Source organism: Nerophis lumbriciformis, linkage group LG01, assembly GCF_033978685.3.
Source record: "Nerophis lumbriciformis linkage group LG01, RoL_Nlum_v2.1, whole genome shotgun sequence".
Lineage (NCBI taxonomy): Eukaryota > Metazoa > Chordata > Actinopteri > Syngnathiformes > Syngnathidae > Nerophis > Nerophis lumbriciformis.
Window position 1 is genome coordinate 34,857,185 of NC_084548.2, and position 13,133 is coordinate 34,870,317.

Sequence of the window (13,133 nt, forward strand, 5' to 3'; positions counted from 1 at the left end):
ACAGTGTTCGGATTGTAATCATCCAAATGTGATTAGCAGCAAATTATAAAGCTGTCAACGTTGTGGCTCGGAGAGCGTACACAGGCGACAACAAGTAAGCTCGTTGGATGATGCTAAATATGCTAACTTGCGAGTTAGTTTCGGCATTTTGTTCTGCAATAAGCGCCGCGTTTAGGCAAGAGGAAGAGCGAGTACATGCAGCTCAGGCAAACATTCAACAAATGTTTAGATCTTATTTTTTTTATATTGTAGTGGGTTTACAAACAGCCTATCCCAGCTGCACTTGGGCCTAAGGAAGGGTACACCCTGGACAAGTTACCACCTTATCGCAGGGCCAACACAGATAGACAAACAACCTTTTACATGCACATTCACACATTAGGGCCATTTTAGTGTTGCTAAGCATATTGGTTAGGTTTGGTTTGGTTTACATTTATTTTGAACATGTACAGTATGCAATTACAAGTGATATATCAAATAGTTTCCATATTTACATTTCTCTTTACAACATGTTCGAAAAGGAGTAGGAAAAAGCCGAGTTTATTTAATTCTACCCCTTTTCCAATTCATAGCAATTTATTAGCACATATTTACTTCCTGTCCTCATTTTGTGGGACGGCGTGGCGCAGTGGAAGAGTGGCCGTGCGCGACCCGAGGGTCCCTGGTTCAATCCCCACCTAGTACCAACCTCGTCATGTCCGTTGTGTCCTGAGCAAGACACTTCACCCTTGCTCCTGATGGGTGCTGGTTAGCGCCTTGCATGGCAGCTCCCTCCATCAGTGTGTGAATGTGTGTGTGAATGGGTAAATGTGGAAGTAGTGTCAAAGCGCTTTGAGTACCTTGAAGGTAGAAAAGCGCTATACAAGTACAACCCATTTATCATTTTGCGACACAATTTACATCATTAAACACAACAGACCTCTTAATATTAGTTAAGTCAGATATGGTGCACATTAGGGCTGCAACTAACAACTAATTTGATAATCGATTAATCTGTCGATTATTACTTTGATTTATCGATTAATAATCGGATAAAAGAGACAAACTACATTTCTATCCTTTCCAGTATTTTATTGGGGAAAAAACAGCATACTGGCACCATCCTTATTTTGATTATTGTTTCTCAGCTGTTTGTAAATGTTGCTGTTTATAAATAAAGGTTTATTAAAAAAAAAAAAAAGTAGCCTCTGCGCATGCGCATAGCATAGATCCAACGAATCGACTAAATTAATCGCCAACTATTTTTATAATCGATTTTAATCGATTTAATCGATTAGTTGTTGCAGCCCTAGTACACATATGAGATTAATAATATCTCAGTTTCAATAAAGTTCAAGATGTTCATCAAAATGATGCTTCCTTTTACTTTGTAAACACGTTTAGTTTGAACAGCCTCTTAAAGTGGATCATATTAGTACATCGTTTAACTTCTTTGCTTAATCCATTCCATAATATATTCCCACATGCTGATATACTAAATGTTTTAAGTGTTGTATGTGCAAACAAATGTTTTGAATTTGATTTTTCTCAAGTTTATATTCCTCCTCTTTTGTTGAGAAGAATTGTTGTAAATTCTTGGGTAGCAGGTTATAGTTTGCGTTGAACATTATTTTAACTGTTAGTAAATGCACCAAATCATTGAATGTCAATATTTTTGATTTAATAAATAAAGAGTTTGTATGTTCTCTATATACAACATTATGTGTTTTTCTAACTGATCTTTTTTGTAACACCATTAGTGAATTAAGTGTACTTTTGTTGTTATCTACCCATATTTCTGCACAATAACTCAGATATGGTAACACTCTCGAGCAGTACAGAAAATTAAGTGATTTTTGGTCAAGTACATATTATTATTATTATTATTCATTATTGAAATATTTCTTGCCACTTTGTTGTATATCTTTTACATGAGATTTCAAATTAATTTTCTCATCCATTATAAAACCTTAGATTTTTTAGACATTGCCAGTTGTCTTTAAAGTAATATAACAATTAATCAGAGCTGTTTGTCTACCTGACATAGGAATTTAGTTAACAATAGAACTGGCACTCTTTGTTACTAAAAAAGTAATGCTTGTAAATCGAGAATTGGCTTGAATTGAGAAACGATTTTGAATTGAATCGTTAACCTAAGAATCACAATCGAATCGTGAGGTGTCCAAAGATTCACACACCTAATACTTACAAATTGCGTGGAGGTGTGCATATGCAGAGAATCCTAAGTCTGAATTTTTAGTCAGAATTCCAATCATAGTTTTATATATGTGACACTGGATACTTATAATACTTTTGTCCATATAGTTATATGGTGACATTTACATTTGATATGCCATGGGTAACCTGGTGGTGTATGTGCTTAGCATGCCTGCCTCACAGTCTGTAGGTGATGGGTTTGAATTTTGCCTCCAACCCTTCAGTGTGGACTTTAAATGCGGTCAGCTTCTACAGTCTAAAACCTTGCATTTTGTATGAAATTTTAGCTCAAAAGGTGTTAGTCTGATTTGTGCCATTGATCCACCAGGAACTAATTTAAGGCATACCTCACTTGCCCACTCAAAATCACCTGGGAGAGTCTTCACTATTAAGAGGTTAATTGGTAGAAAATGAAGGAACGGATACTTTGACCATCTTGTGTTTGCTATTAAAAATCATTACACATTTTTGCTTTGACAATAGACAATCAATTGAAGTTCAAACTAACCTCTGTCTGCAGTGTATTTGCACGTTGCTCCTTAGCATTGAGTGACTCCTTTAGCACTTCAATGTGTTGCTTGCAGTCTGAGTTCTGATTGGTTAGTGTTTCCAATTTGGTCTGCAGGGCTTGCATCTCGGACTCCTTCTTGTTGAGCTCTAGCTTCAGCTGTTCTATCTGACAGACGCACACAAACATGTTGTTAGTCTTTCAAGAGGGCACAGAAATGTACGCATACAATAAAACATTTTCTTATTATTACACTATGGCAGACAAATTCCCAGTAGCTTAAATCATTTGTGAATGCTTTGCTTGTTCTTAATGTTGAACAAAACAGTGGGAAGCAAACTTAATCCAGGAGATAGAAACATACAATCACACAATATGTTTTCCCAACATGTAAAAAAAAAAACCCCTTTCCTTCCCATCCCTTCAGAGTTCAATAAAATGTGGACATCAAGAGGTCATGTGCAGCATCAAACAATTGATTGCTGATCTTTACCGTCACCAATGAATTTAGCTAAAGATAAGTTACTGGTGTAACAGTCTTTGCAACTACAAAATACATGAGAAATAATGCAGAACTGCATGAGACAGCATAAGCAAAATGTTCACAGCGGAAATGAATAGCTGGAACAGAGAGAGCTTTCTGTGCTATGTTCAAAAGATTGTCATCTCATGACTTCTGGTGCCAAAAATGTACAAAGCTGATTGGGAGAGAGATTTCTGTAATTGTTGTAAAATTAAGACTGGACCAGTGCTTGCTTCCAAATACTTGCCCTAAAGAGTAGGAGCCAAAAGGAAGAAAAGACAAGGTAATGGTGAGGTCAGAGAGCACGGAATATTAGAGGAAACAAAAAAAGAATGAATCAGTGCAAGACTAACAGTAATACGCTCAAATGTTAAAATTCGATATTGCGTTCAATATTGACTAATATGAGTACATGTGCTTGTTCAGTGATCCAGGATTGCTGAGGAGAGAGGAGGAAGGCGGGCACTGGTCTGATAGAGGACCCAAATGGGGATGAGGCCTACTCCTCCAAAGAGACAAATATAAGAAAGCAAAAATTTGTTTTGCCAGTTCTTTTTTCAGAGCAAAGACAAATATTGTCACCTTGGTTCTCTCAAATCAAACACCTCTAAATTAGACACCACCACATCCATTACCAGGCTATACCGTATAATCTTCAAATCCTTACATTTATGCAAGTGTTTCTGTCTTGCGAACACAGAAAGCCAAAGTACGGGACTGTTAGTTAGGTTTATTGTTTTAGTTTTCTCTTGGATTGAATTCCCACTGCTCTGACAGCCCCATTCATAAGAACATCTAGTCAGTAATTGAATTAGGAACTTACCCTAATGCACTGACAAATGAGCTATCAAAAAAAAACATCAATGACTCAAAAAATTAAAAGTTTCACAATGGTCTGATTCATCATTGAAACAATATACGTTCTTGAACTTCTGACGAAACTAAGTCCCCACCCTCAAAAAATCGGGCTTTAACGTTTTGCTGAGGAAGACATTTAGTGAGTCACAACTGTATAGCTACGATCACAAATAACTTAAATTTGGGTCCCCACATTGCAAAAAAAAATAATCTACACATTTCATTCGACAACTGTGTTCTTTTACATATTCACCATTTTCACTGTGTATGAATGAAAGCCCCTGACTGATGACCAGTCCTGGGTGTAATCAGCCTTTTGGCCAAAGTAAACTGGGATCAGCTCAAGCTCAGGACAAAGAATGGACAAAGAACTGTGGGTCCATACTCTATGCTACCCAATACATAATCATGCGTTCGCTACATGCAACTAACTGGTTCTTGGACAGTTATTACTAAGTTTTTTATACCAGCATCCAACACTCAGGTCACACAATGCAGAGCTGTCTAAAATATTCTACCTTGGACTTCATGAACTTAGAATGGCTCTTGTAGACCTCCACCTGCTTGAGCTCATCCTGCCTGTCATCAGGATTGAGCAGGCTGCTGGTCTTTAACATCTGGACTTCATCTTCTAAGTCTCTGATATTCCGCTCCAATGAAGAGATCTTGGTGTCCTGCATCCACAACAGCAGGCAGGCAAAGAGTGAGATTTGACTCCGATATAAGACCATCTGTCTTACGTGTCAGCGATTAAGCACTCATCTTTCTTTCAAGCTGTCCATTTGATCATCTACACCCTAATGACTAAGATGGAGAAGTATGCTGTCCAAAAGCTTATTGTTCTTGGACTATCATACAGTTAGAAAATAGAAAGCTTTGGGTACACATATTGAGGTAAACTTCATCTTAAGGATACAAAACATTACTATGCCACCACTTGCACATCAGAATAACCATTGTGTGTGACACAATCAACATTGTCCATGTTAAAAACACAGCACTACAACATCAATATTACCGTGTCATCGACAGAAACGGAAACCATTTTATGTTTTTCTAATCTCGGTATTGGTTGGTTTGGCCCTGGAAAGATAGAACTATGGCATGTACTCATACAGCCACTTGGAAACTTTAAACATACATTTAAACATATGTTAAGGTAGCAAGGTTCAGATAGCAGAGCGACCATCCAGAAACTTCAGGGTCTTTGTGCAAGACACTTCACCGCTCCCAGTGCCACTCACACTGGTGTATAAATGTGAATGAATGTTTGTCTGCAAATTGTCAGCCACATTTTCATTAATCTACCCCAGGGCAGCTGTGGCTACAAAGATATAGTGAACAAAAATATAAACGCAACACTTTTGTTTTTGCTCCCATTTTTCTTAAATTGAACTCAAAGATCTACAACTTTTATAATGTACACAAAAGACCTATTCCTCTCAAATATTATTCACAAATGTCTTTAAATATGTGTTAGTGAACACTTCTTTGCCATGATAATCCACGCCACCTCACAGGTGTGACATATTAAGATGCTGATTTAACAGCATTATTATTGCCCAGGTTCGCCTTAGGCTGCCCATAATAAAAGGCTACTCTGAAATGTGAAGTTTTCTGGGGGGGGTCAGAAAAGCAGTCAGCATCTGGTGTGACCACCATTTGCCTAACACATATTCAAACACATCTCCTTTGCATACAGTTGATCAGGTTGTTGATTGTGGCCTGTGGAATGTTGGCCCACTCCTCTTCAATGGCTGTGCAAAGTTGCTGGATATTGGCAGAAATTGGAACACGCAGTCGTATAAGTCGATCCACAACATCCCAAACATGCTCAATGGGTGACATGTCCGGTGAGTATGCTGGCCATTAGATATGCGCGGTTTGCGGACACAACCGCGGAGTCCGCGGATTATCCGCGGTTCGGGCGGTTGAAATAAAAAAAAAATAGATTATATCCGCGGGTCGGGTCGGGCGGTTGAAATAAAAAAAAAATTGATTTTAAATAGATTCAGGCGGGTGGCAGTTAAACCAATTCGGAAATATATATACATAGTTAAATGTTGTTACCCACATACGAAAAACGAGCAGGCACCTGCAGCATATGCCACAACAGAAGAAGAAAAAAAAAAAAATGGACACTTTTACGGAGCGGAGAAGGGACGCCTCGCCAGGGTCCGGGACCGAGGCCCCTTCTCCCGAGAGGGCCCCACCGGGAGCCGTAGCTGAGGTGATCCGCGAGAAGGGCCCGACGCACGTCCAGGGTCACCACCGCGCCCACCGCACCGACACCCCGCCTCGTCCGCCTTCGCCGCGGCCGGCATCACGCGCAGCAGGTAAGCAGCTTACCTGCCCGCCACCCCCGTAGCAGGGGGCTCGTAACAGGGGTCACTCCGCACGCTCCGCCCGTGCAGCTTACCTGCCCGCCACCCCCGTTGCCGGGGGCGCGTAACAGGGGTCACTCCGCGCGCAGTGCGCTCACGAAATGGGTGGGGCTCACCCTGGTGAGCCGAGTGGGCCACTTTTGGTAAGCAGAACTGGCGCTGCGGGATGAACCGAACGCCGGGTTAAGGCGCCCGATGCCGACGCTTATCAGACCCCAGAAAAGGTGTTGGTTGATATAGACAGCAGGACGGTGGCCATGGAAGTCGGAACCCGCTAAGGAGTGTGTAACAACCCACCTGCCGAATCAACTAGCCCTGAAAATGGATGGCGCTGGAGCGTCGGGCCCATACCCGGCCGTCGCCGGCAGCGAGTGCGCGCTGAAGCCTCTGGCGCGAGCCCGGGTGGAGCCGCCGCGGGTGCGAGGGACATCGCACCTCCACGCGCTTGGAGGTGTGCTCAGCGCGGCTCCCAGATGATTGCGCACTGGTGTGCGTCTGGGCCGTGACAGCGTGGCACGCGAATGTCTCTGCTGCATTGGATCAGTCTCCTTTCTTTAACAGGCAAAAGCTTTATAACCTCACTAATGCTTTGCATCGTCTATATTAGATATATAACAACGGGCGGGTGCGGGCGGGTGCGGTTTTGATTAAATGTTAGATCGGGTGGATGGCGGCTGGTTGACGACTTTTGAGATGCGGTTGCGGATGAAATAATTGCCTATCCGCGCATCTCTACTGGCCATGCAAGAACTGGGATGTTTTGAGTTTACAGGAATTGTGTACAGATCCTTGCAACATGGGACTGTGCATTGCCATGCTGCAACATGAAGTGATGGTCTCCAGGGAATGGCACAACAAAGGGCCTCAGGATCTCGTCACGGTATCTCTGTGCATTCAAAATGCCATCAATAAAATGCACTTGCGTTTGTTGTCTATAACATACTACTGCCCATACCATAACCCCACCCCCACCATAGGTTACTCAATTCACAATGTTGACATCAGCAAACCGGTCTCCCACACGACGCCACACACACTGTCTGCCATCTGCCCTGAACAGTGAAAACTGGGATTCATCCATGAAGAGAGTACCTTTCCAACGTGCCAGACGCCATCGAATGGGAGCATTTGCCCACTCAAGTTGGTTACGATGAGGAACTGCAGTCACGTCGAGACCTCGATGAGGATGATGAGCATGCAGATGTGCTTCCCTGAGACGGTTTCTCACAGTTTGTGCAGAAATTATTTGTTTATGCAAACCAATTGTTGCAGCAGCTGTCTGGGTGACTGGTCTCAGACGATCATGGAGGTGCACCTGCTAGATGTGGGGGTCATGTACTTGTGTGGTTACACATGGTCTGCGGTTGTGAGACCGGTGGGATGTACTGTTCTCTGAAACGCCTTTGGAGACCGCTTATGGTAGATAAATGAACAATCAATACAGCTCGGGTGGACATTCCTGCAGTCAGCATGCCAACTGCACGCTCCCTCAAAACTTTCAACATTTGTGGCACTGTGCTGTGTGATAAAACCTTACATTTCAGAGTGGCCTTTTATCGTGGGCAGGCGAAGGCACACCTTTGAACAGCATTTTGATATGTAAACACCTGTGAGGTGGGATGGATTATCTCGGCAGAGAAGAAATACTCACTAACACAGATTTAGACAGATCTGTAAACACTATTTGAGAGGAATGGTCTTTTGTGTGTCTAGTAAAATTGTTAGATGATTGAGTTCAACTCATGAAAAATGGGAGCAAAAACAAAAGTGTTGCGTTTATATTTTTGTTCAGTGTAGCTTACCACTACCAATGTTTGAGCAATACAACACGTATTTGGTTAAACATAACTGACGCGTACTACTGTATGCAGGCGTGTTTTTTACGAGTCAGTCATAACGAAGGACAACGTTCCAGATCTACAGTATCCAAACTTAAATAACTGTCTTCTTAACTTTCCATCATCCTACAATCTTTCGTCGAACAGAAATTCCCTTCTTTCTCCCAACGAATACAGTAACTTGCAGTATTCTAGCATTAGAGCAACAATTCCATGTCACATATTTCGGTAGTGATTTGCTTGTAGCTGAGTAAGCAACAAACATTTAACTTCTGTGTTATAGCTGGTTAGATGTACAAAATCAGAGACATAACACATAGGTTCAACTTGCCTTCAGATAGACGAAATGAAAGGAGACAACACCACATTGACAGTCAATGAAATACACAATATTGTGGAGTGTAAAAAGTGTTGTTTCTGTACCTGACTGTGTTCACTATACAGAATCCTTTGAACAAGGGATCTGAGCACTAAAGATTGACTGTTTATCATCTGCACTGATATTTGGCATTTTGACATTTCGGCATTGTCCCACCCACGGCGCCATCTGTTTGGTTAGGCAAAGTGCGCACGAAAAAGAGACAACGCCAATCAGAAGCCTAGGCATTTTCTGTTGGTCACGCAAGCCACGTACCAGTAAGAGGCAGAACCGATCAAAGCCAAGGGTTTAGGCAGGTTCATCAAACTCACGGCGGGAAAGTGTACAGGTGTGTCTGCTTCTGCAAATTAGGGCTGCTAAAATAATAGAACATTTTAAAACCCTGCTAAAAACTCAATATTTTCATAAGCATTCAGCAAATAACACCTTGGTTTTATTTAGTTTTTACCTCGAGAGTTTTTTTTAACACAAATATGCTGTTATTTGATACTGTTTATTATATTACTCATTGTTTTATTGCTTTTATTGTGCCCTGTGCAGCAATTCGGTCAACTTAAGTTGTTTTAATGTGCTATTTATAAAGTTTGACTTGACATGACGCAACGCAAAATTGGAAAGCTCTCACAAAATTGTAATAAACATCCCAGTCCTCTACATGTCACAACTATTATTAATATTATTTTTTCTGAAAAAACTTAGTGAACATAAGCCGCGGCTCTGCTAGCTCGTAGTACCTTACAACATGTCTGTGAATCACTTCATAAAAAGCTGCTAAAATTATTGACATGGAAAAAGTCTGTTGGTGTAAAAGCATGTTTGTGTGATTTAGAGAGAGATTAAAGAACTCAAACTAAAGTCAGTCTAGTTTTATTGCAGGGACCCACAAAGGACCCATTTATACTGCATATCAAATCAGATTTTTTTGCCCTCAAGTGACACAGATCGGATTTCTTTTGCCAGTCTAAACGGTCCAAAGTGCTTCAAATATGATCTTTTCACATCAGATTCAGGCTACATCAGGAGGTTGTCCAAATCCGATTGAAATTCACATCCATCCATTTACCACCGCTTGTCCCTCTCGAGGTCGTGGGGCTGCTGGAGCCTATTCCAGCTGCACTTGGGAGGAATGCAGAGTACACTCTGGACAAGTCGCCACCTCATTGCAGCCGATTGAAATCTGATCTTTTCAAATGTGACTTGAGTCTAAACGGCAATGCAACATGAATGCAATTCGTATGTGATTTTTTTGCCATCTTTGGGCGAGCTATGTCACTCGTGTGCGCAGGGAAAGATGCAGCGGAAGTAGATACTTTGTCGCAACAGTGAGGAAAGTCTTTTTTGACGGACAAATTTTCGGTACATCGCTAGTCAATAGTGCGCAACTAATAGGCTATATGTAATATATGAATATATATTTTGGTTCAGAAGAATAGCGATTGTTGAAGGACCGGAACTGATGCTATGGCATATTTGCTTACATGTGAATTGAAAATTAAAGCTAGCGTAGATCCACGCTGATGTACGTGCCTCCTCTACTTAAAGGGGAACTACACTTTTTGGGGGAATTTTGCCTATCGTTATGAAAGACATGACGATGGATGTTGTTTAATTTTTTTTGCATTTTAAATATTAAATAAATGCGATCAAAAGCCTGCTTACAATGGAGCTTATGGGAGCCGCTCTATTCCGCCTATAAAGCCCTTAAAAAAAAATCAATTGAGGGTTTATATCCATGATGTAAGTATTTGGTAATGTAATAACAGGCACATTTGTAACAACATTTAATGTTTTCATATTTTGATCATTTTACATGGTCCATTAATTTCTTCATCACTGATTACTGCTCACTGCAGACTTTATGAGAGCCAACAAACATAATAAAACATCTCGTACTGTGCAATGTCTACTGTCATTGGGATGCTGACTGCTAGGATGTTTATATATTCCCGTTTGGATGAAAAATTATCAAAAATCATAATCCTCACAAATAAACAGTATGGTCAAGGACCAGGTGTCTCTTCGTGTCGTTTTCGCCACCTCTAGGTCCTAAATGGCTATCAAAGTGTACCAACTTGTCGGAATAGATCCTCAGACTTCTTCTGTCCAGGTGAGATGTATGATTTCTGATCTACAATAAACTTCCAGGGAGCAAGGAAACGAGGACACACTTGACCAGTCGATCAAGTCGAAATTATATACAGGCTTGTGATCACAGCGCCGCTAAAAATAGTTTGTCTGCGTTAGCGCTTATAATAATAATATCACTAATACTTGGTTAATATTCATATCACGAAATGTAAATGGAGTATTGTTGGCGGTTTTTGAATGGTTATTTATTGGATTTTATTGGCAAAATAGAGGAGCTGCAATTGGCTCCACTATAAGCAAACGTTTATTTACGATTATGTACAAGTTAGAATGCATTAAAAAAAAATCCAGTGCAGTTCCCCTTTAACAGACATAACAAGATTACAACTCTCACAGATATATTACACTATATATATCCATTTATACATTATCCATCCATCCATTTTCTTCCGCTTATCCGAGGTCGGGTCGCGGGGGCAGCAGCCTAAGCAGAGACGCCCAGACTTCCCTCTGGCCAGCCACTTCGTCCAGCTCCTCCCGGGGAATCCCGGGGCATTCCCAGGCCAGCCGGGAGACATAGTCTTCCTAACATGTCCTGGGTCTTCCCTGTGGCCTCCTGACGGTTGGACGTGCCCTAAACACCTCCCTAGGGAGGCGTTCGGGTGGCATCCTGAACAGATGCCCAAACCAACTCATCTGACTCCTCTCGATGTGGAGGAGCAGCGGCTTTACTTTGAGCTCCTCCCGGATGACAGATCTTCTCACCCTATCTCTAAGGGAGAGCCCCGCCACCCGGCGGAGGAAACTAATTTCGGCCGCTTGTACCTAAGATCTTGTCCTTTCGGTCATAACCCAAAGCTCATGACCATAGGTGAGGATGGGAACATAGATCGACCAGTAAATTGAGAGCTTTGCCTTCCGGCTCAGCTCCTTCTTCACCACAACAGATTGATACAGCGTCCGCATTACTGAAAATGCCGCACCGATCTGCCTGTCGAGGTCACAATCCACTCTTCCCTCACTCATGAACAAGACTCAAAGGTACTTGAACTCCTCCACATGGGGAAATATCTCCTCCCCAACTTGGAGATGGCACTACACCCTTTCTCTGGCGAGAACTATACTTAAAATAATTTTAATGTGAAAAAAAAAAAAAAATTGAATGTGTGGCGACTGAATCTATGGTGCCAACGTTTATATTATTTTGTACTATTAGCAACTCCCTTGTTTGTTTACGGCTTCCAGTCAACTTCCTTTGTCGAACTGCGCATGCAAGTGTTGTTGAGGCTAAATTAGAGCAACATTGGGGCCTGTACGCGTTTATACTGGGGCCTGATAAAGATCACATTTTACTAGCAGTGTAAACAGGCAGCTAAAATACTGATACCAGAAAACTGGTATCGGGACAACCCTAGACCACTGTCAATCAGAGTTTCTCATTGCCTCCTCTAAACAGGGCAAACAGATACAGACACATGCCTGAATAGGATGCTCCAACACTGGCAACTAATACGTATGTATGAGGGAATGAAAGGTCCTGCCATAGACAAGTTCTGGGGTTGTTTAGCTGCATGTGTTCATACATACGTTGAATGCTAAACCTTGGACGAGAAGAGAAAGTTAATTCCATAAATAAAAGCAGATTGCATTATGCCATCAGAACAAGCCACAGGCAACATGTAAGCATCTGACCTCTATTACTATCTTACCCAGATCATGGTGCTGCAAATACCCTCCAAAAGCATGCACAAACCATGCAAATTTCCATGCACACTCACAGAGATATATTGTGATTTTAACTTAGTTCAAACTACGCTGTATTCCTTTGATCGAATGCAACATCACTCACAAAGATTGAATCAATTCCATTGCTTCTTGTGGATTTCTGTAAAATAAACTATACTTTATGGTGTCTGATGTGTTTCCGCAGCATTCACTTAAAGAAAAGACCCTCGTAGAAAGAAGAAAGGATTGATTGATTGACTGACTAATGGATTGATTCCAAAAGGGCACTGCATTCCAATGAAAACAGAAATATCAAGAAATGAGCACTGGCTACTGTACCTGCCATACAATATCAGGATCAAAACAGAAATGAGGTGTGGTATTCTGTAATCACAAAGTAAAAGTTCTCAATGCACATTACAGATTTGACAAACAGAATTCCGTCTTTTGCCTTAATATTCCATCCATCGATCCATTTTCTACCGCTTGTCCTTTTTGGGGTAGCGGGGGGTGCTGGAGCCTATCTCAGCTGCATTCGGGCGGAAGGCGGGGTAGACCCTGGACAAGTCGCCACCTCATCGCAGGGCCAATAATATTCATAAAAGCAATAAAAGACAGTGCCGTTAAATACAAT

General features: G+C 41.5%; 1 protein-coding gene across 3 annotated transcripts in view; it reads right to left on the reverse strand.

Moving 5' to 3' along the window:
- Positions 1–13,133, reverse strand: part of LOC133619211 (ELKS/RAB6-interacting/CAST family member 2) — a 432,577-nt gene that overhangs the window by 368,251 nt on the left and 51,193 nt on the right. For all 3 annotated transcript variants that reach the window (XM_061980157.1, XM_061980149.1, XM_061980165.1), the window contains exons 4-5: positions 4,604–4,759; positions 2,705–2,872 (exon numbers count right to left, since the gene is read on the reverse strand). In XM_061980157.1, the coding sequence (XP_061836141.1) occupies positions 2,705–2,872; positions 4,604–4,759 (324 nt within the window). The remainder of the gene's footprint in view (positions 1–2,704; positions 2,873–4,603; positions 4,760–13,133) is intronic.